This window comes from Alternaria atra (genome assembly GCF_907166805.1).
Source record: "Alternaria atra isolate CS162 genome assembly, contig: 29, whole genome shotgun sequence".
Classification (NCBI taxonomy): Eukaryota; Fungi; Ascomycota; class Dothideomycetes; order Pleosporales; family Pleosporaceae; genus Alternaria; species Alternaria atra.
The window spans coordinates 2,974,005-3,000,763 of record NW_025091327.1 but is presented as its reverse complement, the minus strand read 5'-3'; the positions used below and the strand labels follow the sequence as shown (position 1 = coordinate 3,000,763).

The window sequence follows — 26,759 nt, the reverse complement described above, 5'->3', positions numbered from 1 at the left end:
GACTGCCGCAAAGGCACCGCAAGGAACGATATCGGCCGCGCCGCAGTATTTAGAAGAGGCCTGGATTAGAGCATAGCGCATACTGTACGATGACTCATGCAATGAAGAGTTAGAGTCGATCGCTTATTAGGAGGTGAGAGATGCGATAGAACCCGAGGTCAAGTGGTGCAACCTGTTTCGACCGCACTTGTGAAAGTCTCATCGATTCGGGCTTCGGGTTGTTGCATCAGGACTTGGCAGGAACGCGTGTGGATGGTTGATTTTGTCATACAGTGATGAGCATGCTATTGACGAGTATCGCTGGATGAAAAGCGACGAGCGTGCAGAACACATTGGAGATGTCGGAAATACGCGTCTTTATGTCCGGGCGGGGCACCCCGCTGTCGTCATGTTGTGACAGCGATGGCAGGCGTGCACCACTCCCTCAATAGTCCCTCCATCTCACGATTACACAATCCGTATAGACAGACAAGATGCCTCTCCTCGCACAGAACCCGAAAGACCGAGTCATCCTCGGTTTGATGACCTTTGGTGTGCTTCACGAATCGATGGTCTCAAACATAATTACTAATGCATGTCAGGCCCTGATGAGACAAGCGGCGCACGCATCACAGAGTTCAATGAGTTCACCAAGCATCTCGACTACTTCCAATCCCAAGGCTACGATGAAGTCGACACAGCGCGTATGTACGTTGGCGGCAAACAAGAGGCATGGACGCGCCAGGCGGGATGGAAGGACCGCGGCCTTACCCTCGCCACCAAGGTCTACCCTTATGAGGCTGGTGTCCACAAGCCCGACAGACTGAAAGAGCACTTCGAAACTAGTCTCAAAGAGTTGGGTGCAGACTGCGTGGACATCTTCTACCTGCATGCACCAGACCATTCTGTGCCGTTCGAGGAGACTCTCGGTGCCGTGAATGAGCTGCACAAGCAAGGCAAGTTTGTGAACTTGGGACTATCCAACTTTGCGGCCTGGGAGGTCGCCGAAGTGTACAATATCTGCAAGGAGCGGGGTTGGGTGAAGCCAACCATCTACCAAGCCATGTACAATGCTATCAGTAAGTGTATGCCCTTTTTCCTTATGAGATTACTCTAATGGATGGTAGCTCGTGCCATCGAACCCGAGCTCATCCCAGCCTGCCGCAAATACGGCATCGACATCGTCATCTACAATCCCCTGGCTGGCGGTCTCTTCTCCGGCAAGATCAAGTCCAAGGACATCAAGCCCGACGAAGGCCGTTTCGGAACCAAAGCGGATCGTGTAGGAAGCATGTACCGCGACCGTTACTTCAAGGACGCTACTTTCCAGGCTTTGAAGATCGCCGAAGACGCCGCGCAGAAGCACAACTTGACTTTGCTAGAAATCGCGCTGCGATGGTGTGTGCACCACTCCGAGCTGAAGACACGTGTCAAAGGCGGAAACGATGGTGTGATTATTGGTGTCAGCAGCTTGAAACAGTTAGAAGGAAACCTTGCGGATCTAGAAAAGGGACCGCTGCCTGACGACGTTGTAAAGGCGTTGGATGAGGCTTGGATGGCTGCTAAGGCTACGGCACCGACTTACTTCCGTTAGATGATTTGAATGTATGGCCCATCTCAAACCAACCTGTGCATTGTGCATGACCGAGACCTTGCAAAGAGCATTTCTTGATTTGCCACATGAGCTCGATTACTCAAGATTAAGTAAGTTGGACGTTTGCGCATTTATATTCCGGGATTCTTCAACTATCTCGCTGAAGTTCTTTCATGTTTTGCCTTGCTCTCCTTGTCACTGCGCCCACTCTTAACATTATCTTTTCTATTGTGACGTCAATCAGCAGTTGGAATCGTCCTTCTAAGTGCACTGTCATACAATTATGATCATGCAGTCGTCTAAGCCGTCCCGAAGATGAGATTCATCGCTATTGAAATGGTCAATTACCAGAAGTCTCACTCTCTCATAGATCTTGTCATCGACACAATGTAGTAAGAGGCTCCACGTCCTAAAGAAAGAGTGTGGGATATAATCTCCTTGACCTAAACTAAAAACTTGCTGGGTAATGGATGTACCACCTATGTATAAGCAAAATATGCTCAGATCAGAATTCGCCTTCATCAACCCATGTTCAATAAGGTCATAGTCCACATGAGCGTCTTCCCCATCAACGGTGAAGTTTGAATGGATGGAAAGGGAATTCTTGCCTGTGTGTGTGACCAAGAAGTGTCGTGTGACATGCCCTGTACAACTCTCCCTATGCTTGAGGCGGGCAGGTTGCCCGCTACCTTTGATTACCAGACTCCCGGTTGCAACTGTGCCCATTGGGTCAAGTGACGATGTTGCACACTCAGCACACATAGCCTCAATCCAACAGCTGAAGATCTTGCTAAGCGTATTGCGGAAAGCGGATAGCAAAAGACTGTCCTAGCTAAACTTAAAAGATACTATGAAGATGTTTAATTTTGACTAGATCTGTATGTCGCAAAAGTGCGACGGCACACCCTGAACATTCAAGTTGCATTCACCCATCAAGATCCCTGACATGTAGGTTGCGGTTCTTGATTCCATGTCAATCACCGCCTTCAATGTGCTCTACCTCAGTGGCCTTGTATTTGGCCGTAACCACTCCATCCACATAATCTTCGCCATTCGCTATCTTTCGAGCATCTTCGTCCAGGTGGGAGTGCGGCACCCATTTGCTGCCGGGAACGAACGTCGGACTCTTGTAGAACATTTCATCCATGTCCTCCAGGCTGAGTCCTTTGGTTTCTGGCAAGAACGCCCAGAAGACAACGCCATTGACAAAATTGCAAACAATGAAGACCACATAGAATTTCCATCCGATCGCACTGATCGCAATAGGTGTGACCTGTCCTATCATGGTGTTGAAGGCAAAACTCGTCATGGCGCCAACGCTTACACCTTTCATGCGGAGCGCAGTTCCGAAGAGCTCAGCCGGGATTGCCCAAGACAAAGGCCCCGATGTGACGAAAAAGACAAAATTGAATACCCATGTCAATGCAACAAAGGCCCAATGAGCCCCATTACTGGTTGCTGATGCCGGAAACTGTTGGATAAGAATCGCGTTGATCAAGAACGTAACACACATAAGGCCCGCTCCATAAATCTCGAGTGGTCGTCTTCCGATTCGGTCTATGACGAGGATGCATACAGATGTGCCGGCGAAAGCGATGATGGCGTTGACTCCATTAAATAGCAAAGATTGAGAAGTCGTGATGCCGATTTGAGCGTAAATTTGAGGTGAAAAGTATTGGATCGCGCTAACCCCTGTCATCTGGCATTCGGCTTGAATAAAGCATGCAAGCATCGTTCGCCTGAGGTTTGGCCAATCACGAACAAGGTCGAAGTAAGTCTTCTTTTTCTCCAAATGTTCCGCTTGAATTTGTGCTTGGATGAGGTCGAACTCGGCTACCACGTACGGATCCGAGATGTCGCCGTGCGCATGGAGAAGAGCGAGATTACGAAGACCCTCATCAGCTCGATCATGGTCGCACAGCCACCGTGGACTCTGCCGTATTGTCAGCGCAGCCTCCCCATAGATAAGTCTCTGATCGTAAACATACCTCAGGAAACATATAGATCAAGCTCCCCAAGAACAGAGCAGGAATGATCTGCACGGCGAGCGGTATGCGCCACTCACGGCTGTCACCTGTTCCTGCCCAAGTGAGGTAGCAACCGTAGCCCGTCCAGCTGGCAAATATTTGCCCCACGGCATTGAAGAGTTGCTGGAGACTAGTGACCTTCCCACGAATGCGACGGTGAGTAATCTCTGCTTGGTAGATCGGGATGATCATAGTCAAGAACCCAACACCGAGACCAGCGATAAATCGCCCAGCATATAGCATGCCTATGACTACTCCAGCAGTCTGGATGATACCACCCACAACGAAGATGCATGAAGCCATCAGGATAGTGCCTCGTCTACCGAGCTTGTCGGTGAAACCTGCTCCAAAAGCACCAAAGAAGCATCCTGCGGTGAAGAGTGCTACGACGGTACCGGATCGAGAATCGGAATTTTGTTGCAAGAAAAGAGATTTGAAAGAGTCGGATGCCACCACTTCTGCAATCACAGCCAGATCATATCCAAAGAGGAAGGAACCCAATGATGCAAAGCACCCGACGAGGAACTGATACACGCCCGGCTTCATGGCGAAAAATCTACTGTGTGTAATAGAGAGCCAAAGCAGAAGCTCTGGGGAATCGAGTACCTCTTTACATCTGCTATTATAGCCCATGGTGACCGCTTATGCGTGTCCATGACGGCCACTCGGCCGACTTGTTAGGCATTGGAGTAAATGTATGTCGGTGGTTTACCCGACTTATCCCCATCAGCCATGAACTGCAGATCTTCCGCGATGGCGTGCAGACTGAGGGATTCTATTGGGTAGTCTACCCCATGCGGTGGCGTTGGTGCGGGGAAACAAGCTCTTTTGCCGAGCCGTGCTGCCATCAGCTAGGGAATAAAGTAATGTTACCGGACATTGAATGTCCAGATTTCGGTTGAACAACCATGTCCTGCAGGACTAAGGTAGAATAGTCTCCTTGTCTTTTTCTGTGTGTTGTTGTGGCTCTAGTCTGAGATGTAAGACTGCATTGTATTCCAAGATATCTAGTCGGGGATAGGGGGCACAGCTACTTCATAAGAGTCGTTGATGGTTGTTAATAAGCCGAGGAAATTGTGATTTTGGAAAGAATCTTGTAAGCTTTCGAAGAAGGAGTAATGTGTATCTTACGTCACAATAGTACTAATGCGCGAGAACTTCCTCCACTTACATCACATGACTTACTACATCTTCTAGACACCCAGGTCGTTGTACAGTATCATACGAAATATGTAACAGTACTGGTATTACCTCGGGCTGCACAATGCGGATATAAGGTGGCTGGAATTTACGAGGCTAACGTATTTGACGGCGTTGTGCTGCCCTGCCTTGGCATTACCACTCCTTCACGGCAACGATAATGCTAGTTCTATACTAATAGCAATATCGAGATACGAGTGCCGGTGCCGGAAAGCGTCTGAACTCAGTAGTTCTAGATGGTTAGCTGATTTCAGGTCTTCCAGTGTAAATGCGAATAGGCAGACCAATAGGGATGCCAGTCGACATACGAACGAGCAAGCGAACGCGTATCATTCTTCGGTCGTCCAGCAAACGACTATGGGCTTCCCATTCGAGCCGCCACCGAAAATACAGGGCAGACGTCGACCATACCGTCGACGTATATCGCATCAACGTGACACCTCCCCACCTATGTTCCGTACCAGGGTAGAGAGTAGATGGCTAATTAAGAACGGTGGGAGATGGTAATGCTGGTAGGAAGGCCAAAGCATTCTTTGGAAAACTCATTTCGGTCGTCGTGTTTGCCTGGACGCATCATGATGGGAGGGTCATTCCCAGTAGTTCTGGTCGTATCTGTCCAAGGGATTATTACAGAAGATGGCTGAAGGATAGGTTTCAGGGAAGACAGCCGAACTATAGCGTAGCAATCACGACTTCATATCGCTCCCCCTTTGTTTAAGCTGCCGCTCTGCATTCATCCCTGTCACGAACGCACGTGTGGCAAGATAGAGGTTAGCGCGAGAACCTTGATGTCAAAGCAACCGACAAAGACCTCATATATGCGCTGCCGATGTACCTACTCCAACGCACTCCTAAGAAGCCGTCAACCGGGTTGCTGGCGGGGTCCTCGCTACGAAAGAACCAGGTGCGGACCACGCTCCACTTAATCACCTTCCAAGAGTAATTCAAGCTCTCCCAAGAGCAGCTAAGACGCCGTGGGTGCCACTAACTAGTGGCTTGATTTTGCTTGTTTATCGAGCGCACGATGATGACGAGTTTTGTAGCTTCCTAATTTGGCGTTAGCGTGGTCATTTCCGAGGCTAATGGCCTCCTTGTAACCTGCGTGCAATCTTTTGCCAGCCTCACCCCCGCCTTGTTGAACATCGCTATTAGCGTTATCATGGCACCACGAACGAATCGCAGCACGCGATGTACACACCGAATGTTGTTTATGCCATCTTAGCAAAGGCTGAGCTTGCCGCAATGTGGGTTGCTCGGCTCCAGGCGATAGGAAAGCAGTCTCATTTGTTCCGATGATACGGAGATCGACATGCATGTACTATGCACCCGACTATCAACCTTCCATATGGGGCACCAGGCCCTAGACTCGCCAAGGTACCAACGAAGTTTTAGGTAGTAATGACGCGACCTTAGTCGGTGCTTCGAATGAGCTTAAATAGCTGTCAAGACTGCTTGGTACTACTGGGCGCGCGTGTGTTGTCTGCATCTGCTTTGGATACCCGACATACATTATGCAGATCTTCGCGACTGTTGTTCTGGCTGCTGTTGCTGCGCATGATGCGCTGGCCTCTCCTATCCAGGCCCGCTCGCCGTATGTTGTCAAGGAGACACATTATGCGCCCAGGGAGTGGACGAAGCTTGAGAGGGCGCATGGTGGCAAGACTATCCAACTGCAGATTGGTCTTAAGCAGGGACGGTTCGAGGAGCTTGACCGCCATCTCCATGAAGGTACGTTTTCCACGCTCGAGGTCTGAGCACGTTCAGGTAGTTGACACCGCATAGTCTCCGACCCAGAGCATGCCCGCTACGGTCAGCATCTGAGCGCCGACGAGGTCGATGAGCTAGTTGCACCAAGCTCTGAAACTCATGACCTGGTTCACGAGTGGCTCCGCGAAAGCGGTATCGACACCGACAATGTAGGCTACAGCTCAGCCAAGGATTGGGTTATCGTCCATCTTCCCATTAAGATGGTTGAGAGCCTTCTTGACACCGAGTACCACACCTACAAGCACAAGGATGGCTCTATTGTTGCGCGTACAACTGCCTGGTCTCTTCCGCGTCACCTGCACGCTCACATTGACACCATCCAACCTACTACCTCCTTCTTCCGCGCTGCTGCTAACGCGGCGACGTTTGTCGATGAGGCTGTTGAAGTACCTGCGAGCTACCACACACCTCAGAACACTTCCATCGCTGCTGTCTGCAACGTGACATCCGTCACCCCGGAATGCTTCCAAACCCTCTACAAGACCAAGTGGTACCAAACCAAGGCCAGCCGTAAGAACAGCGTCGGCTTCAACAACTTCCTCGGAGAGATCCCCATTCGTCCAGACACCAAGATGTTCCTGGAGAAGTACCGCCCAGAAGCCGTATCCCAGGCCTACGCTTTCAAGCAAATCTCCATCGACAACGGCCCAACTCAAGACGGTCCTTTGACCTACAACCAATCCACCGTTGAGGGAATCAGCCGTGAAGCCAACCTAGACGTCCAAGCCATCGCTGGAATAAGCTGGAAAACGCCAATTACCTCCTTCTCAACTGGCGGTTCACCGCCGTTCACCCCCGATGTCTCTACCCCTACAAACACCAACGAACCCTACCTGGCTTGGGTAAACTGGCTCCTCACCCAGCGCTCCATTCCCCGCATCATCTCAACCTCCTACGGCGATTCTGAGCAAACGGTCCCAAAGAGCTACGCCGAACGTGTGTGCCGTCAATTCGCCCAAGTCGGCGCCCGGGGCACAACCCTCTTCTTCTCCTCCGGTGACCGCGGTCTCGGCGGAACCGACACATGCTACACCAACGATGGAAAGAACAAGTACCAATTCCAGCCCAGCTTCCCGGCCTCCTGCCCCTACGTCACCACCGTCGGCGCAACCATGAACTTCGAGCCCGAAGAATCTGCCTACCGCCCTTCTAGCAACACGACTGCTGGTTTCCGCGATCTATACGCCAGCGGCAGTGGCTTCAGCAACTACTTCCCGCGTCCTTACTACCAAGACAAAGTCGTGCCTACGTACGTAAAATCTCTTGGTGACAGCTACGAGGGTCTATACAACAAGACCGGTCGTGGCTACCCCGATCTCGCAGCCCAGGGTCTGTACTTTGCCTACTTTTGGAACGGAACTGAAGGTACTATTTCCGGTACTTCAGCGTCTTGCCCACTGACTGCTGGTATCTTTGCGCTTGTCAACGATGCCTTGTTGGCGAGTGGAAAGCCTGCACTTGGGTTCTTGAACCCTTGGTTGTACAAGAAGGGATACAAGGGTTTGACTGATATCACAAAAGGATTCAGTCGCGGATGCAATGTTGAAGGTTTCCCTGTTACCGAAGGTTGGGATCCGATTACCGGGTTTGGAACACCGGATTTCCCCAAGTTGGTCAAGTTGGCTGGAGCGCATGTGCACTAGTTAGCCACTCTGATATCTAAATATGTGATAGAAGATAACAAATGTAAATGCAAGCCGACATAGGTTTGCCGCTAGCAAGCTTCAACTCGCCAGTCTGATATACATCACTCGTATGAAACAATTTACTGTATTCGTGACAAATTGAACGCTTGTTGTGAGACCATACACATGAACTCATCTCTCACCTACCAAGTCACGATCCCAACGGTCATAGCCTCTCTGGCGATAGTCGATCGTATAATCTACGTACGTGTCCGCATCCTGATTATCACATACCTCGTCTATGTTCTGCCTTTCGTCCCAACGTTCCAAGCCTTCTGGTCCGCATTTGAGAAAGAAGGAACGTTTAAATGGTAGCACCTGCCAGTGTCTTGTGCAAATACAATCTGCGAAGGGCGCATATTGGTGGAGCTCTAGTCGGTCAGTCTTTCAGAGAGCTATTGAGTATTGAGGGTTGCCTGCAATTCGAGAAACAGCCACATAGGGTCGCCAGCCACGGAAGATAAAGAAACGTCAGGTAAGACGAGAATGGGAAGTTTGGCCACTTGCGGTCGGTGTAGAAAGGTTTGGTCGGGAAAAGCTGTGCGCTTTCAAGCCGCTTCAAGCTATGTTGTAATGATCATGATAACTCGTTATAACATGTCCGATGTGTATACATGAACCATGATCACATGCGTCTCCCTTATCGTCCGCTTTACGCTGCAAGTTGTCGAGCGGCAACCACCACATCCGTCAGCCACACCACATTCTGAACAAACATAGACACTCTTAGCTCAAGTCAGGTCGGTAGCGTCTGACTGCCAATCCGCCATACCAGTCATCGTGATCCCATCTTTCCAATTCATCCCTTTCCAACCTCCGCCTACTCCGCACCATTCGAAGTCGCAACATCAGGGTTGGGATAGTACCAGGCAGCCACGGCAACGATGACGTAAACAATCTAGTTCCGCACGTTAGCAACACACTCGCTCGCGAACAATCATTCCATGCAACTTACAATAAGCATAGCACCCTCAAGGTAGTTCGACTCGCCGTCACGTAGGAAGTTGCCCACAACAACAATGGCCAAGACCAGCAAAACAATCATGAAAATCTCAAAGTTAAGGTCCATGTCTTTACCCATGATCCAGCCGACGATGACAACGAGAGGAGCGTTGAAGAGAGCGGTCTGAATCGATGGACCGATGCAGTGAAAAAGGGCAAAGTTGATCTGACCGTCCCAGGCTTCGTCAATAGCAGTCAAATGCTCCGCCGCTTTTTCGACAAGAGGCAGCATAATAAGACCGAGGAACTGGTCTGGAATACCAGACTCAACAACGTCTTCGATGCGCTCGACGAGAAACACGGCGAGGAGCGTGACAATGGCTAATGAGAGGACGAGGGCGACCATGCACTCTGTGAAAGTGAATTTCGGCTTGGCGAGATCTTCGTGGTGGTCTAGATCGGCGTGTTCGTCTGCCTCCAGGACTTCGTCGAAGAGCGAATGTTGGGAGCGGGCGTTGTACCAGATGAAGATGCAGAAAGCGATGATTAGCAGAATCGAAGTAACTTGACTGATCCTGAGAACGTTGTGCTGCAGAATCTTCTCCGTGAACTCATGGTGCTTTGTCGCCTTTGCGACAGCAGAGCCTTTGAGCGCAGAGTAGTAGGCAGATGGGATAAGCAGACCGAAGCCAGCTACCAGAAGTAGACCAGAGCCGACTTCGCTGACAGAAGCATGGAACTTCTGGCTCATCTGGCGAAGACCGCCAACGAAAAAACAACTAGATCTTCAGTCAGTATAAGTGACACGCGGAAGCTAGATTCTGTACTCACAGTCCCAGGCAGAGCAGGAGATTAGTCAAAATAGACCCCAAAATCGCCGCCTGAATAACCGGAATAAGATTCCCATGTTCGCTCGACCCATCCCTAGAATGATGTTTCGCAATCAAAATCATGAAGAGAATAATCTCCACAATCGAACCAAACGCAGTCTCAATCAGAATACCCGAGACCTTTGGCATCTTCCTCGCGAACTCCTGGCCTGCGAATCCCAATAGGTTGGCCACAGGCACCATGGCAATGTAGCTGGTCGCAAAGATAGCAATAGGCATTCCTGGGGCTGCAAAGTGCAGCACGATGGCTACGATGACGAAGGGCCAGAGTAGATTGGTATACTTTGCTGCATTGCTTCCAGAGCGCCATGCTACGTTGATGAAGTGGGATGGGTGGAAGCCTTTACGACCGCTCTCGCCATCAGGGTGGATGTGCTGCGGGATGATGTTGTGTAGCAAAGGTGTTGACTCGGAAGTGTTGTTGTTCTGCCCATTGACATGATCGTACAAGACGCGCGAGACGTTGTGCGAATTGTCATGGCCGTGGCGGTTGGAAGACATGGTTGCTAGATTGACGACAGCACCGGATAGAGGGACTCCAGGTAATCGGGAGTGAAGGGAGCTGTGGTTGGTGCGGAAGCTACCCTTGGAGCTTTGGCAGCTCTTGATTGGCCCCCACTAGGACGGGAGTAAGGGTGAGTTGTTTAATTAATCACACTATCTCGCGAGGAAGATGCGAGATGGGGTTGGAAGTCGTCCTGCGAAGAGCACTTGTGGTGGATGAAAGAGCTTAGGTACGAGGTTTTCCGGAGGAGGGCGGTGACGCGATGCGCGACTGCCCAGACGCGGCTGAGGCTAGGCACCGCCGAAAAACAAGGCAGGATCGTCGACTTTTGCTAACCTGGCAACCTATTTCACCGTCAAGCATCACAATTTATACCATTGTACATTGCGATATCTACTTATGTCCACATGGAATTTCTTCTGGACGATGCAGACGCCTCGGGCGCGTAAAATTTGGAGATGACGACGGAGTCGCGATGGCCCCAGATATCTATAGTTGACGAATGAGCTGTACACCAGGTCAATCACCACTGGCGGTTTCATCTTGGTTTCTTCATCTAACTCTTCTGAAAGAGAATCATCTGCTAAGACTTTATATGGGTTCGAATTCAAGGCTGTGGTTCTTGAACACTGCTCTTACAAGCGCAAGAAGATAATTGTGTCAGAAACTCACGGCGGATGGTCCAAGCTTGCTGAAGATATCGACGCACTGGATCGGAAATACCTCAGCATCAAAAGCAAACTTCAATGGCATCAGGGAAGTTCCGTGTCGTTCAATACATACCAGAACTTGGGTCGATGCGAATGCGTTGCCCTACAACAGCTCTTCCCAGAATCATCAATCGGGGAGCATTCAATCTCTGACCTCTATAGCTGATGAAGGCGCCGTGATCTTCGGACGTCCCAGCCTACGCCTAGCTCCACCGCATCCTGCATAAATCAGATACCCAGTAACTTGTATAGCCAGCCAAATATCTCACTTGTAGCGAGCGTTGTGCGTTGAGATGGAAGCGCACTCGATGAAGCAAGGGAGAAGATCAACCAACTGAACAGTGAAATTTATGAGCTGAGCTGTAAGCGCAATCGCCGGCTACAAACCGTCCACTAAGACGACCGTCAAGGCATGCAGATGAGGTCTTGGGGATTTATCAAGTTCCAATGTCGAGACTAGAAGAAGGGCGGCGGCTCGAAGCCACTGAAGATGGTCTATGAGCAGACAATGTTATCAAATACCCAACATCACAAGTCCTACTCACGGCTTCTGCGGTCAAGTCCTCAAAGCTCAAGTGGATACTAGAAAAGCTATAAGTGTCATGAAGACATGTTTGTTGGGTGCGCAGTCACTGTGTAATGCTTCTGGCAATCCACAAAGACAGAGGAAGCCTCCCGGATGGGTTAACGGGCAAACCACCCTGTTTTCCCAAGCATCTACAACCTGCCCCGCCGACTGCCCTCATTCTCGCATCTTCTCACCAGCAATTGATTCTCGATACCATTCAAGACAATGAAATCTCACCGTGGTAGTCGAAGCTTCATCGACAACGGCTGTCCACTGTCTCCGTCCTCCCAGACATACTGAGATCAGGACATTGGCACCTGTAAAAGCTTGCAGCTCATCCTGATGGCATACCAAAACGATTGGTGCATATCGAGAGAGTTGAAACTGTGGGCTTCAGCAGCGATTACATCCCACTCACGGATGACGTAGGCCCGTCCGGTGTATCCTCCATCCCCAAGGTTGTCAGCGGTGTATATCACGGACTTATCCTCACTTCATCGTCAATACTAGGTATTGGTGGAACGTCAAGTGTCCGCTCGGTATCTACGGCCGCTTGTATCGCCCCAGGTTCACCACCTAATGCGCCAACTGGTCCATGGGCAATGCAGACCTTTCAACAGTCCCGTTTATCAATCCGCTCAACAGCTTCCCGACTGCTACGGACGCCCACTCTTGAGTCTCTTGCAATTCCGCAGCTTGGAACATCCCAGGGTAAGCGCGAGGCCGAGCACCTTCCCTCCGGCCGATATCGCCTCCACATGTCCGTATCACGCTCGAAGATGAGACCACAACTTAGTTGCAGGTCACCACGAGCGGTGTAAAAGCGCAAGTATATCTAATCAACCCTATCGCCGTCAAAGCCCAGAGAGCAATCGGGGTCTTTATTTCAGATCCCCACAACAAGAAGATCGGCTGGCAAGTCCTACGCCGTACCTCCTCAGGGTTCGGGCGACGCAAGATCTGTGACTATCTCAGATTCTCCGACACGTCGCAGCTGCGCAAGTGGAAAGTTTCAGACCCTACACTTTGGATATGGATATACATGAACGATCTGGCCTCAGCATCTCTCGACAAACTTGTACTGGCTAACATCTTGCGTATCGTTTGCAATGTAAGTGGCGTTGGGACTGAAATCTTGGCATGTGTGGAGGGACTCAGGCCTTGGACTGGGTTTCAGCCGAAGGCCTGCCTCTGCAAAAGATCGCTCTCGTATCTGGGATTGATGAGCGCGACGCCAATTGAATTCTGCTGCTAACTATAGTCATCTTCTGGTTGATCTGCGAATCACCCGCCCAATTTCCCGATTCCGGCCACTTCAACAACTCATCCTACTTTTGGTACGCGCCCGAAGACGTCAATCGAGCCTTCGGGTATTTGAACAACCTGCGTTGCCTTCCCAAAGACTGAGAGATGACAGGTGCCACGGCTGCACAACAGGTGAAGAAGGGGTCGGATGTAAGATTAGCATCGCTACATGACTCCGTATGCGGCGGCGAGTGGGCTGGAAGGTTCCCGAGGAAGGACATCTTCGATAAGCTGGGAGACACGGTTGGCAATCAAGGTGATGAGATAAAATCATAGCTTCTCCATCTACGCGAATTGGCATGCAAGACCTACCCGTCCTTCAACACAGCAGACGAGAGCAAGCTGGACGGTCTGAGGAACGCTGCTCGACGCTACGTCAACACTCTTGACAGTGATATGGAAGGCTTCAGGTAGGCTTGCGTCGACGTGGAGCTCTACGTCTGGAGCAAGGCTCAGCGGTTGATCATGAGTGAAGCAGTGGAGGAGATACCTGATGACTTCGAGGTATTGCTGCGCTGGCTTCATGGCTACTCTACTACCTTTGGAGATGAACAAGGTCCTGGAAGGCTCTTGGGTGATGCGGTCGAGGCCGTTGTTGCCGCCGACAAGGATACCTACAATAGCAGGAAGGCTAAGGTCAAAGAGACAGTCTATATGGCTGTGTTTGGGTTGTAGGTATCGTCGGCTAGGCTTCAGGAGGGCGGGATGTGCTTCAGCGAGACTCTTACAATGCGATTTCTAGAGAAGAACACGTTGAAGTATACCATGAAAATCATCGAAATTGTGCGAAGTTGAAGAATTCAAAACCTGTTGCCTGCGGAGCTGTCCGTCAAGTCTCCGCGTTGACATATCCCCAAGTATTTGTAATCATCATCTTCATTTATACAGCAGTGTCTGGTCACTACGAATCCTATGTATACGTCTACGCAAGAACAAAAGACATGGCTGCCACCCCGGCCATCAGTGTGGCCATCCCCGCCCTACTCTTCCACTCCAAACCCACCGCCGCGCTCTCATTGTCCTCTCCATTATTCACAGACTCAGGCGGCACACGACTTCCCTTTTTCACCTCATCCATCGCGATACAAACAACTTTTGCCTCGGAGGTTCCATCAATATTTGTAGAGAGTACCATTGGAACAGGACGAGTGACGAATTCATCGTACCAGGTAAAGTTCTGCGGATCCGTGTCGTAGACTTGTGTGCCCCAACCGAAGAGTTCCCGTGTCGTGTAGCCATTAGGATTCAGGTCAATGCCTTTAGGGTTATCGTTACATGAGTATGTGGTGTTGGCCAGGTCTATTGTGGAGGCTAGATGACACGTGTCAGCGTATTTTGCGTCTTGTGGGGGGCGGTAGAGGCGAATGGCTCGACGTACATAAACTGAGAACTCCCCTCGAGATGGTGTCGTTACCACAAGCCTCGTCGAGCTCGTCATCATGAGCCCCTGATGGACATGTCATACCGCCTGGTAGTATGTTGCCGGGTAGCCTGAGCTTCCGCTCTAGTAGATCGACGCATGCCTGTGGTAGTACGCCATCACAGCCGTTTGGACCGCCACCTCGTCCGCGGTTATCGACGCCTATATACATATATACACATGCTTGCCCATGGCTTTCCAACGGCGCGGTGAGGTATGCCATTGTCATGGGTTTAAACTTCCAGGAGGTAGAGTGATTGCTACTATCGTTGCGGTAGTCGCCAAAGGTCGTGGAGAGGTAAGAATCGGAGATATTTGCTGTACCAGTGGCGTTGACAGGCCGGTCTTTCTGTGGAAATCTCTCACTACATCCCGAGGAGTTTGTGTCATTCGTCGTGTTTTGGGCGGTAGTAGAGGTGCTTAAAAGAGATGTCGCAAAGAGGAAAGTCCTGAGACGAAAAGATTGTGGTGCCATGATTGAATTAGTTTGCGTAGACAGTTTGATGCTAGAGTCGATGTTGATGCTGGCTGTGTGCGTGCAGCGCGCGCATCAAGTAGTTTTGCACGTCCTCAGGCCTACCACGCCTTGGTTACAGTTCACATGCATCGCGTCTCCAAATTGACGTCAGATTAAACACAGCCCCGTTTTATTCCTACGCGACGAGGTGCCTGGCTAAGTATCGTGCTTTTGCGGCTTCATCCATGCGACTATAACGCTAAGCCTCATATCGACATATGCAGGTGCTATTTGAGGCCGCCATAGGTCAGGTGGTTAGCAAGCGAGGCGTACCGATTCAGGTGGACTCAGCAATTTCAATCCATTAGGAAAGGTATGATGTTGCCAAGGTTAAACGTATGGCGTTGACATGCGCCAAGCTGGGTGTCACGGCTTAGCGATACCCACCAGGTACGCCTTAAATAGAGGAACACTAATCCTTCCAACTGCGTCACCCCTCATATAACTCTGGGGTTGAACGGTAGCGATAGCAAGCGATCTTCTGACGTTGCTGAAGTTCTCGTGTCCGGGATCTCGTACAACAATGCGGGTATTTCGACGTGCATTTCAGATTGCGGTAGAGCGCATTGTTGTACGAAGCTTAGCTAGCTGGTGCGGCAATTTCTTTGGTCGTAGAAGGCCACTCATTGAAACAAGTATAGCTGTACTCCTCATCGCAGGATAAGAGGTATCCCGTTTTGCGCGACGGTCGTTCCGATGGGATGTTTCCTCCAAGAAGAGAGCGTTATTCGTCGAAACAGCAAGATCTTGGACTTGGACATGCCTTCTCTTGCTTATACAGATATATCAGGGGCGGAAAATCTGGCAGATTGATGCGATGGAAGTGTTGGAGCTAATTTAAGAGAATTTCGGGTGTTAGGAAGTTCCGCTCTGAGGTAAGGAATGGGAAGAGAGCAAACGTCAAGAATGCTAAGCATGCGGGGAAGGCTAAAGCCGCCACCTCACGGGAATTGCCCCCACCCAACTAACCCACCTTCGATAAGCTCCACGGCGCCCAGATTTGTCTCTTTTAACCTTATCGTACCAATGTCCAAAGTAAAAGGCTTTCTTAGGTCACGAAGCGGCTCCTGCATCGCTTTGGTATGTCTCAAAGATTGACCTAAACGACATGCCTCGCACCGTTCGCATAGCCGCTGCGCAAGTTGGCGCAATCCACCGCACTGATGCGCGTCAGTACATACTGGATCGACTTGTCATTCTTCTCGAACGCGCTGTTGAGCAAGGCGCACAAGTTGTGTTATTCCCAGAATGCACTTTCACGACGTTCTTTCCCCGTTACTTCTTGACCGATGAAACAGAGCTCGAGTCGTTCTTTGAACATGGCGATATCAGTACCGCGGAGAATACGAAGCGGATATTCGACAGAGCCAAAGAGTTGAAAACCGACATCTGTATCGGATTCGCAGAAGCCACAGACCAAGGCGATCACTACAACGCTTGTGTCTATTACCACGCCAAGTCCGGATCGATCCTGTCGAAGTATCGGAAGATACACCTACCCGGAGATGTCGAGCCCTTCCCTGAAGCTGATGCAGTCAATCAGCTCGAGAAGCGATACTTCAAGCCCGGTAATCTAGGCTTCAACGCCTTCCGAATACCCGATCTAATTGAGCCCACATCTGAACATGGTGAACCCATCTTTGGCATGATGATCTGCAACGATCGAAGGTGGGCGGAAGCTTGGAGATGTTTGGGTCTCCAAGGCGTCGAAATCGTTCTTGTTGGTTTCAACACACCGGGATTCGCTCCACAGATGTGGGGTGCATCACCCGATGTGAGTCCACAGGAAGCGCGTGCTGAGGCTATTTTCCATCATAAGCTCGTCATGCAGGCACATTCGTATACGAACGCGTGCTTTTCTGTTAGCGCAGCGAGATGCGGATTGGATGATGGAAAGTACGATCTGGTGGGAGGTTCGACCATTGTTGGGCCGGACGGGAAGATCATAGCCGAGAGCAAAACAGAAGAAGACGAAGTTATCGTGGCGGATTGCGATCTTGATCAATGTTTGCCAGGAAAGACACGAACGTTTGACTTTGCAAGACATCGGCGAACGGAACATTACGGTGTCCTGACTGCTCAAACGGGGGTCATCGAACCTCCGAGGCTCTCAACGCTGAGGCCCACTCGCAATAGCGAAGGAAGTATGCCGGGCGACTCTCAAAGTCAGAACCTGCAATCAGTGACTGGCTCTGCTGGCGCCAAGCACATCCGTATCCTCCTCTGTAACCCCAACGCCACATCATCAATGACGAACGCTTGCCTCGAGATGCTCAAACCAACACTCCCACCCGATATCACCGTCTACGGCTTTACAGCCCCCAAACCAGCGCCATCAGCCATAGAAGGAAACTTCGATAACATCATGTCTGCAGCAGCCGCAGCCCGAGCCATCATCCCGATCGCGCACCAATACGACGCTTTCCTTGTGGCCTGTTATAGTGATCACGCGCTTATCAAAGCGCTCAGAGAAGAGCTGTCGAAGCCGGTTGTTGGCATCATGGAGGCGTCGCTATTTGCCGCACGAACACTGGGTGGACGGTTTGGCATTATTGCAACGTCACGACGGTCGCAGTATACACTGGAAGATTCCGTGAAGAACTATGGCCTAGATTCTTTTTGTGTCGGTGCGCGAAGTTGTGATCTTGGGGTCTTGGAACTGGAGTCGAAGCCTGAGGAAGAAGTACTTGACATCATGTGCGATGTGGGCAAGAAGCTGGTTGGTGACGGTGCGGATGTGTTGACGCTTGGATGTGCTGGCATGACGAATATGAAAGCTGCTGTTGAGGAAGCGGTTGGCGAGGATGTTCAAGTGATTGATGGTGTGCTGGCTGGTGTTCAACATTTGGCTGGTCTTTGTAGGCTTGGTGTGAGAACGGCTAAGAGAGGGATGTATACAAGTGCCGCGGATGGTAGGAAGTGGAGGGGCCAGAATTGGTACTGAGTTTGCTGGTAACGTCGGTGCTCGAGTGCCAAAGTCATTGCCGCCGAAAGCGCTTCTACTACGTTGCCTACAATACTACCAACACAGCTATTGTATGTAAACATAGACAGCTTAGCCGTCCACATTAGTATAAGATATGTTATGTTTTTTGTTATATGCGGTTATAGGATGCAACGTAGTAAAAGAGCTTTCAGCACCTGTTCAGTCTCTTCCTTGTCTGAGGTTATTGGACTGATTGAGAAAGTGGGGAAAGATGGATGGATGTGCAAGTGCCTTGCTTTCTTTTCGACGGGTGAGTAAGCTCATACGTGGAACGAATATTTGCTTTTTACACAGTCTAGGTCGTGCAAGAGGTATGATACCGATGTCAGCCCCAGGTATGAGTGTATGGGCGTGGCGTGCACTAGCGGGCCTCGACCTCCGACCAGTGCAAGCCGGACGCATACCATCTCGCCAAATTGCTTGGCACACCGGATTATCGAGGTCTTCATGCGCACAGGCCTGAGCTGAGAGCTATCCAGAACAGTCGATTTTCAGAGCTGGGTCGTACATTGTTGTAACGAATAAAGAAGCCTGCGTGCTGCATTCGAAAGTGAATCTGGACTCAGATTTGCAGATGAATAAGCGTGTTGATCGACGGAGGCATGCGGGGGCGACGATCTCCCGGTGGTAATAGCGTTCAGCTGTGATTGATAGCAAGCCATGCCATTCCGGGATCCATCAGGATTGAATTAGTTAAATACCTCCTGGTCAATCCAGGAACCCAGCTTGTCTCCATTCTGATCTTTACAAACACATCGTTCAAAGCTCACGGAGTATTTTTTGATCTCTGTTCCAGCCTTTTGCCCCAGCAAGACCAAGATTTACCTTAAAGGTATACACTGTTACTTTCTCAATCAATTCTTAACGTAGACTGACACGTATATCCTTAGGGTGTGGTAGAGCTAGAATACAACTCATAAGACACGAGCTTCTATCACGGGAAAATGGGGCTCGACGGAACTACCATTGCAGCCATCGTTACGGGCATTCTCGCAATTGCAGGCGCAATTGGAACTGCTTGGATGTCAGGATGGAACGAAGAACGAACCCAAGCCCGTGCGAACAAGAAGGCGCTTTCTCGATACTCGGTTCCCCTCATAATCGCAGCCTGGGACCTGGCCAACTGGTTCTATGACATTCTGGAGGAGGAAAACTACACTCCAGAGCGATGTGCAGCCTATGGTAACGGCTGGACAGACAAATTCACATCCTACTTGCTTGGTCAATACTTTGCCGGCGTTCACATCGTTCGCGAGATGACGCACTTCTTCGCGCATATCAAGGGTGAAGAGGCCGAGATGCTGAAGAAGCTTCTCTGGAAAATCCAAGATGAGTTCATTTCCATGCATTACGATGGACGGGAAAACCTGGAGATGCGCTGGTTCGAGGGCGACATACTGGCTGCGCAAGAACATTTGACTGAAGTTGTTCTTCATGATAGCGGGGAATTTCCTCGAGAGCTGCGAACGATTGGTTATGTTGAATTTCAGAAGAAGTATGCGCCAGCCTCTGAACCTGGAAACGCCAATTCGCCTGAGTTGTACAAGCTCTTCGAATGGTACGAGGTCCAATTCCAACGAATCATCTACCGCCGGTTCAAAAGCCTTTACACCGACAAATGGACCACGAAAGAAAACCCTCAAGCATACGAAACTTTGAAAGAGACCCTCGACAGCTACAACGGGAGGAAACTAGAGGGACAGCCTTTGAAAGCGTGCCCTGACAACCAAAAGAGGAGGAAGAGGTTAGACGAAGAGGAAAAGAGTATCCAAAGAGAACGAGCACAGTACCCACACATTAGCGTTATAGTGCCCGATCATCGAGTACGGCGTCTTCAGCACCTGCTGAGCGATCTCGTAGAGGTGCTGGACGCTTTCACTGCTATGAAGCTTCACCGTCCCGTGCGAAAGTGCGAGATGTCGGTGGAACACAAGGTTTCTCATAGCAACAATCCGTTAAATCTTGTGATTGAGCCTCGTGTTCCTTGCGACTGCAGGTCTCTCGAATGCAATCCGAACCAGGAAGATTTCTGGCACCGACAACTTCCAGCGAAAAAAGGGAAGGGTCGCTTGGCGTGGGGCGGATCCTCAACCTCAACACAAAGAACTCCGGTAAAGCAAGAGTGTGCGACTCTAGAGAGGAAATATATCGTTGAGCGGAGCAAGGTGTGAGCCAACGAGGAAGACTACCTTGAGTCGCACGATCGTTTTAGTGTCGTTCAGAACACACGTCACCTCCATGCAGCAGCATCGTGCACCAGCCTGCAATGGACCGTGAGCATGTGGTCCGGTGATGGATAGGAGAATTCAAATATGAGGAAGCCAGCCTAGAGAGAGAGAGAATAGAGAGTTGCAGCTTTCAATTCCGATTCCGAGCGGAGCAACAAGCCGGCATCGAACTAGGACGTTTTTGGGAAAGGCGGGGTACGCCCCGTATGCCACTTCCCTTCTTTTGATCATCATCAACTCCGCTTGCATCGGCAGAATGAGTCGATCTGATGCGAAGGTCTAGGCAACAATTCGAGTTCCCCAGGTCATTCCGGGAGCGTAAGCGCTAGTGTGAGACCAAAAAGGGCGACGCCCGTCACCGCGTGGGTCTCCACACTACATAAGAACATCCATAGGGTCTCATACCAACTCAAACGTCGTCACATCTTCTGGTTGAACGCAGGAATCAATTTCCAAAACTTCAGCAATAACATCAACAGCCATGACCGAACAAAAAGCAGCTTTCATCAAGGTTCCCACCGACAACACCGATGGCTTTCAGACAATGCCCGTGGAGCCCTCAAGACGACTGCCTGACTCCGACATGCGCGTCGAGCTATGCACTGAACAGGACGCCGAAAAGATTGCTGAAGGTCTCTACCTCTGTTTCCCGGACGACTGGTGGGCAAAGAAAGAGCCATTAGAACTCCGTCCCAAAGAAAACAGCGACCGAATCCGCATCCAACGTATGGTTAAGCGCCTCACCCCAGCCATCACCGACCCCAACCACAGCTTCATCAAAGCCGTCCTGACCTCCACCGGCGAAATAGTAGGAATAGCAGGATGGACGCGGCCTTCGAACCCAGGTGTGCACAACATGTTTCGCCGCAGCGCAATCGACCACTATGGCTGGAAAGAGAAGATGGGCTGGACTGACGAAGAAATCGAGGAAATGTGGTCGCACGTCAGCGACGAGACGTGGAACGTTCAGTTTGGCAAAGACGACGAGATGAGGAGGGAGATTACGGAGGAGCAGCCCCATTGGTATCTCGCGCCGTTGCTTACGTGGCCGGAGTATCAGGGGAGAGGTGTGGGGAAGAGGTTGTTGAATTGGGCGATTGAACAGGCGGATGCCAATGACCCGCCTACGCCAATGTATTTGGAATCTAGACCGAGTGCTAGGGCGGTTTATATGCATATGGGATTTGTGCCATGCGGGGATTATAATATGCTGAGGAAGGGACCGGCGGTTGTGAAGGGTTTGGAGGCGGAGGATGAGGGGAAGAATGAGGGGGATAAGGAGAAGTTGGAAGGGATTAGTGTAGAGGTTGCGGAGAAGAATACGCAGGTTGATATTGCAGGCTGAGGGTTTACTGGCTTTTCGAGATGAGTTCTTACTATACAAGTTTTGGAGATAGCCGAGTATCTCAAGATGGATCCCAATACGAAGCACTTACTGGAGACGCTGCATTGCCCATGGTTATGGCCAAAACGATGAGGCCGAGCATAGACTCACCTCATCCGGCGCTGATTGATTCGATGATGCAATCAGACGAATGCAGGTGAACCAAGAAATAGTCGAGTCTTTGAGCTTCCTCACTGACACAAGGAATACAATTTCGCTTAAACACATGTACGCCAAGGCCAGCTTTCAATCTCCGTGTGAGGATATATAGCGGCATGGCATCCTAGTGCTAGCACGACGATGTTTCGTCAGATTGTTGATGAGGGTGATGTTGGTGGTGAAGAAGTCTCAAGGCCGCCCGCGCAGGCGCGCATAGACGGCCGGCTAGCCGGATTGGAGCTGACACTAGCGCCAAATTCGCGCGCCAGGCCCGCTCATCCAAACATGGCGGACTCAGGCAGAGCATCACCACCACCATGAGGGTGCGATTGACGCCGTTGCGCCTCTTGTGCGCCGCGATAGTCCTCGTCACTTTCCTGCTATCGTCCCTGATCTTCCGGCTATGGAGTGGCGGGCGCGGCTACGACGTGCTGCTGGAGCGGCCCCCTCCCGGCGGCCCCGGGCCCGTCTCCAAAGTCCACTTCGGTGAGGAATGCTCCCCCTTCACCGCCGGCGTCATGGACCGTGTGACGGTTGTGCTGAAGATCGGCGCGGGGGAAGTCGCGACCCAGCTGCCCATGTATCTCAACCGACTAGGGAGGTGCAAGCAGGACCTGCTCATCTTCTCGGATCGCAAGGACAGCTTCAACGGCTTCGAGATCGCCGACGCCCTCGCCCACCTCCGCCCCGAATACAAGTTCAACAACCCCGACTTTGACGTGTACGATCGCATACAGGCTACCAACAGCACCCAGGCCAAGTCGGAGGAGGGATGGAGGCTAGACAAGTACAAGTTTCTGCCTATGATGGAGTGGACGTCATACATGCGACCCGAGTCGGAGTGGTATGTCTTCCTGGAATTGGATACATACGTCAACTACGACAATCTCTACCGCTTCCTCTCCAACTTCAACCCAAAGACGGCCTATTACTTTGGCTCCCCCGTCTGGCCCAAGAAGAAGACCATCTTCGCACACGGTGGAACTGGCTTCGTGTTGTCGCGCGGCGCACTGAATAAGATCATGGCATATGGCAGAATGTTCGGCGAGAACAAGCATTTCCCCGGAACACACTTTTTCGGAGTCGACGTCAAGAAGCAGTGCTGCGGGGACGAGATGCTGGCGCAAGTGCTGAAGAAAAGCGGCGTCTCACTGCGTGGATACTGGCCCATGTTCAACGGAGAGAAGCCCTTCACCATGCGCTTCGACAACGAGCAGTGGTGCGAGGCCATCCTGACGATGCACCACCTCGGCGAAGACGACTTCACACGATTGTCGCAGTGGGAGGAAGCTCGGTCCCATCCCGAAAGGCCGCTCATGTTCGAAGAGCTCTTCACAATGATCGAGCCACACTTGCAAGAGAGGGCAGAAGACTGGTCGAACATGTCCGAGGATGTCACATACCGAAAGGGCAAGACTGCGGCCAAGTCCTTCGACAAATGCCAGAAGGCTTGCGTCAAAGACGGCAGATGTCTGCAATTTGAGCATGACGGTATCGAATGCCGCCTCGGATATTCTATCCGAATGGGTCATCACCAAAGTAGCGAAGGCGAACGGCGATGGACTTCAGGATGGATGCTGAGCCGGATAAAAGCTTTCAAGCAAGCTCGTTCCCCATGTCAAGGCGCTCGCTTTGTCCATTCGAATCCTTGAGCGGGTCTCTTCTCCATAACGGACGACGATATGATATCTTTCCTGCACGATTTATGGCATTGTATGGCGTTTGATACCCCAAGGCGTTTTTGAGTGGCACATCTTTGTATATATTGTGCGGGTTGTTGGCTCATGGCCATGGATCAGGGATGGGGTCATGGATGTATTGGTAAGGTCAGCTTGCCACATTACGACGCAGAGTAATAGAAGCAAACATGCGCAACAAATCAGCAGCGCCACCATCAGGACGACACATGCGAATTTGAAAGGTCGGTATTGCAACCCAAGGCAACTTTAACCGCGTCTTCCGACAACTGGCGCGTGGATGGGGGTCTGTGTCGTACTCCACACGGGAATACTGGGCCTGTCACGCATTTATTCGGGCTCATACCATGCCTCAGGAGGTTTCTATGCCTACCGCCCTCACCGAAGCAGTCAAATCCAGGAGGCAGTAGGCCACCACTGAAATAGGGAGACGGGTTATTGTCGTAACACTCAACAATAATATGCACTACACATTAGAATTACCATGTGCAGCGGATGTGTCCCGCTCGCGCTTATGTTTCTTTGCGCTCGAGCAGGTCCCTTGGCCTCGTCTCGACGCCGCCATGGGCGTACACGTTCTGAAGCCGTGGAGGTGGCTGACAGCTGAGTACAGAGAAGCCATACGGACGCTAATGCAGGTACGGTGCGCGCCGAAATAACTGCTCACTCTACAGACACTTCAAGACCTCGTCTTCCGCGGTAGGGAACGGTGACGTAGAGCGTCGCAGCAACGCATCAAATTACTGGACCTGACCACGCACATATCCAGCGTAATGACAGTATTAACAGTATACAGCCCATGCCATAACCCGCTTCACGTCGTCCACACGCGTCGATCTAACGAATCTAACGAATCTCTCCGTGCAGCGCCCCACCTAGTGGCAGACGCGAGACCAAGGAGTAACACCTCATACGAGCCTCCAGTCCAGCTACGTACGCAGCCGTGATATCGTCGCATGCAAAAGCAACTCGCACATGGTAACAAGGAAAATACCAAGACCAGTACCGTGGGCGTTGCCCTTCCAGTACTAAAGCCACGTGCGGTGCCAAGCATAAGTGCGTATCATATTCTGACAGGAACCAGCCAGCCGCAACACGCAAACGGGTGTCAGACTGACAAGTTGCTCTAGTCCTGGCGGGTAATTGCTTGTTTGATATCTTGGCTCGCCTAAGTGCCCCTTCTCATGGAAGATTTGCAAAGCCGCGGTTGCTTACCTCGGCGCTAGCAGCATCAAGCCTCAATTACAAGGGATCGACCCATTCCAAACACCTAGACCCCACATCTCCGGCAGCCCCGTCCAGCCTCTTTGCAGGTACCAAAGTCTAGATCTCCATCAGAGTAGGCTTATCGATTGCCATACATGGACTCAACAGACATTGTCGGACCATGTGGCGTATTCTTCTCATTCACTCCTGGGCTGAAGGGACAATCCCATGTCGCTTATCGATTTCTAGATCTCCCCTAACCGCGTTGCACATGGTCGCTTCATCTATGCGGTTCCTTTACAGGTACCCGCCATTGTACATGCATGGCAATACCAAGGCATGTGGCTCTTTGCCATCACGGAAATAGCCTCCACCACGAGTTTTCTTTTCGGCATCAGTGACGCCTTGGATAGGAGTCGATGAAACCTCTGTACTGACAGTACGACTATATATGATCATGGCTTTACTGGAACTCTTCTTGCACAGCAGACATCACTCGCTCATCGTCTCTTGTGTTCTCCTCTCTGGCTATTTCTACTCAGTCCCTCCCAGTGTCATCACTCGTTCTGACACGAAGACTTCCACTCGCTCAACTACATCGCAACTATGCGTTCAGTATTTATTTGGGCTCTGACTGCCCTCACGGCGGTCTCTAATGCTGCGGTCACGACCACCGGGGAGTGCGGCGGGATTTCCGGCCTTACCTGCGAGGGTTCGAGGTTCGGCAACTGCTGCTCTCAGTACGTACTCGCAAACACCACCTCTGCTTCCCCCTTACTAATAGGTCCAGATATGGCTGGTGCGGTTCGTCCCGCGCCCACTGTGAGACTGGCCAGGGCTGCAACCCCCAGTTTGGCACCTGCACCGACAAGCCTGACAGCAAGATCTCTCCCGATGGGTCATGCGGCGGAGCTTCCGGCTACACCTGTGCCGGATCTGGCTTCGGAGACTGCTGCTCCGAGTATGGTTGGTGTGGATCTACTACCGCACATTGCGGTACTGGTTGCAAGTCTGACTTTGGTACCTGCCCTAATGCTCGCTCTTCCGCTATTGTGTCCACACTCCAGACTTCCACTCGTTCTTCGTCGGCTGTTCGCTCTTCTTCTAGCTCGGTTAGACCGACTACTAGTTCTGTCCGGTCTTCTTCGGCTCGTTCATCCTCTGTGAGATCGTCTTCGACTCGGTCAACGTCTGCGCGAAGCTCTTCTATACGCACAACGTCTACGAGGAGTTCCTCTGCTAGGTCTTCTTCTACTCGTACGATATCTACACGCTCAACTACTGGCCGGACGACTTCTTCCACTCGCTCGGCGTCTAGCTCCGTGGGGTCGTCGACTTCGTCTTCTGTTTCGCCTACGAGGTCTAGCAGCGCTTCCCGGACGCCTACAGTATCTTCCTCGGTTGTTGTGGTGTCTTCCACTCCTATCGTGTCTTCTGAGGTGGTTGTATCGTCGTCTGTGGCTTCATCCGATGCCTCTTCCTCCCCGATCATTGCTTCATCGTCTGCTGATGCCTCGTCCGAGAGTATTATTCTGCCTTCATCCTCAGTCGTCACTTCGGAAATCGCTTCCTCGTCTGCAATTGTTACCCCTGAAATCTCTTCCTCGTCTTCCTCTGAGCTCTCTACCCCATCGGAAACTATCTTGACGGAGACTCCCTCATCGACCATTACCGCAACTCCAGATGCGGTCTCTTCTACTGAGACTGTCACAATCACGTCGCCTGATGCATCAACTCCTGTTATCGAGAGTTCTTCTTCTACCACAAGCACGGTTTCTGATGTTGTCTCTCCATCGGTTGAGGTCTCAACGGATATCACTATCTCGTCTACGGTCACTCCAACAGAAGTTCTCCCCTCTCCTACATCCAGCTCGGATGTAATTTCCTCGTCGAGCGATGTTGACTCTACACCCACCCCTGCTAGCTCGGATATCACTACACCATCGGTCATCACTACGAGCTCCTCAGAGACAACACCGTCTGCTAGCGA

The 26,759-nt window shown here is 51.2% G+C and overlaps 9 protein-coding genes across 9 annotated transcripts; 6 read left to right on the top strand and 3 right to left on the bottom strand.

Moving 5' to 3' along the window:
* Nucleotides 1–473: 473 nt before the first annotated feature.
* ALTATR162_LOCUS9318 (uncharacterized protein) lies at nt 474–1,573 on the top strand (the record flags this gene model as incomplete). Its single annotated transcript, XM_043316951.1, has 3 exons — nt 474–531; nt 582–1,058; nt 1,107–1,573. 3 exons carry the CDS (start codon nt 474–476, stop codon nt 1,571–1,573), a joined length of 1,002 nt encoding a protein of 333 aa, XP_043172886.1.
* Nucleotides 1,574–2,546: 973 nt separating this feature from the next.
* ALTATR162_LOCUS9317 (uncharacterized protein) lies at nt 2,547–4,256 on the bottom strand (the record flags this gene model as incomplete). The annotated part of the gene is made up of 3 exons (XM_043316950.1): nt 2,547–3,506; nt 3,562–4,156; nt 4,207–4,256. 3 exons carry the CDS (start codon nt 4,254–4,256, stop codon nt 2,547–2,549), a joined length of 1,605 nt encoding a protein of 534 aa, XP_043172885.1.
* Nucleotides 4,257–6,311: 2,055 nt separating this feature from the next.
* On the top strand, nt 6,312–8,210 carry ALTATR162_LOCUS9316 (uncharacterized protein; the record flags this gene model as incomplete). The annotated part of the gene is made up of 2 exons (XM_043316949.1): nt 6,312–6,528; nt 6,583–8,210. 2 exons carry the CDS (start codon nt 6,312–6,314, stop codon nt 8,208–8,210), a joined length of 1,845 nt encoding a protein of 614 aa, XP_043172884.1.
* An 862-nt stretch (nt 8,211–9,072) lies between these two features.
* On the bottom strand, nt 9,073–15,067 carry ALTATR162_LOCUS9315 (uncharacterized protein; the record flags this gene model as incomplete). Its single annotated transcript, XM_043316948.1, has 6 exons — nt 9,073–9,150; nt 9,208–9,973; nt 10,026–10,702; nt 13,485–13,822; nt 14,157–14,483; nt 14,551–15,067. 6 exons carry the CDS (start codon nt 15,065–15,067, stop codon nt 9,073–9,075), a joined length of 2,703 nt encoding a protein of 900 aa, XP_043172883.1.
* Nucleotides 15,068–16,217: 1,150 nt separating this feature from the next.
* Nucleotides 16,218–18,053, top strand: ALTATR162_LOCUS9314 (uncharacterized protein; the record flags this gene model as incomplete). Its single annotated transcript, XM_043316947.1, has 1 exon — nt 16,218–18,053. The coding sequence occupies one exon, from the start codon at nt 16,218–16,220 to the stop codon at nt 18,051–18,053; it is 1,836 nt and encodes a 611-aa protein (XP_043172882.1).
* Nucleotides 18,054–19,039: 986 nt separating this feature from the next.
* On the top strand, nt 19,040–20,266 carry ALTATR162_LOCUS9313 (uncharacterized protein; the record flags this gene model as incomplete). Its single annotated transcript, XM_043316946.1, has 1 exon — nt 19,040–20,266. The coding sequence occupies one exon, from the start codon at nt 19,040–19,042 to the stop codon at nt 20,264–20,266; it is 1,227 nt and encodes a 408-aa protein (XP_043172881.1).
* Nucleotides 20,267–20,804: 538 nt separating this feature from the next.
* ALTATR162_LOCUS9312 (uncharacterized protein) lies at nt 20,805–21,668 on the top strand (the record flags this gene model as incomplete). The annotated part of the gene is made up of 1 exon (XM_043316945.1): nt 20,805–21,668. The coding sequence occupies one exon, from the start codon at nt 20,805–20,807 to the stop codon at nt 21,666–21,668; it is 864 nt and encodes a 287-aa protein (XP_043172880.1).
* Nucleotides 21,669–22,183: 515 nt separating this feature from the next.
* Nucleotides 22,184–23,518, top strand: ALTATR162_LOCUS9311 (uncharacterized protein; the record flags this gene model as incomplete). The annotated part of the gene is made up of 1 exon (XM_043316944.1): nt 22,184–23,518. The coding sequence occupies one exon, from the start codon at nt 22,184–22,186 to the stop codon at nt 23,516–23,518; it is 1,335 nt and encodes a 444-aa protein (XP_043172879.1).
* Nucleotides 23,519–25,688: 2,170 nt separating this feature from the next.
* On the bottom strand, nt 25,689–26,720 carry ALTATR162_LOCUS9310 (uncharacterized protein; the record flags this gene model as incomplete). Its single annotated transcript, XM_043316943.1, has 1 exon — nt 25,689–26,720. One exon carries the CDS (start codon nt 26,718–26,720, stop codon nt 25,689–25,691), a length of 1,032 nt encoding a protein of 343 aa, XP_043172878.1.
* Between the last annotated feature and the right edge of the window lie 39 nt (nt 26,721–26,759).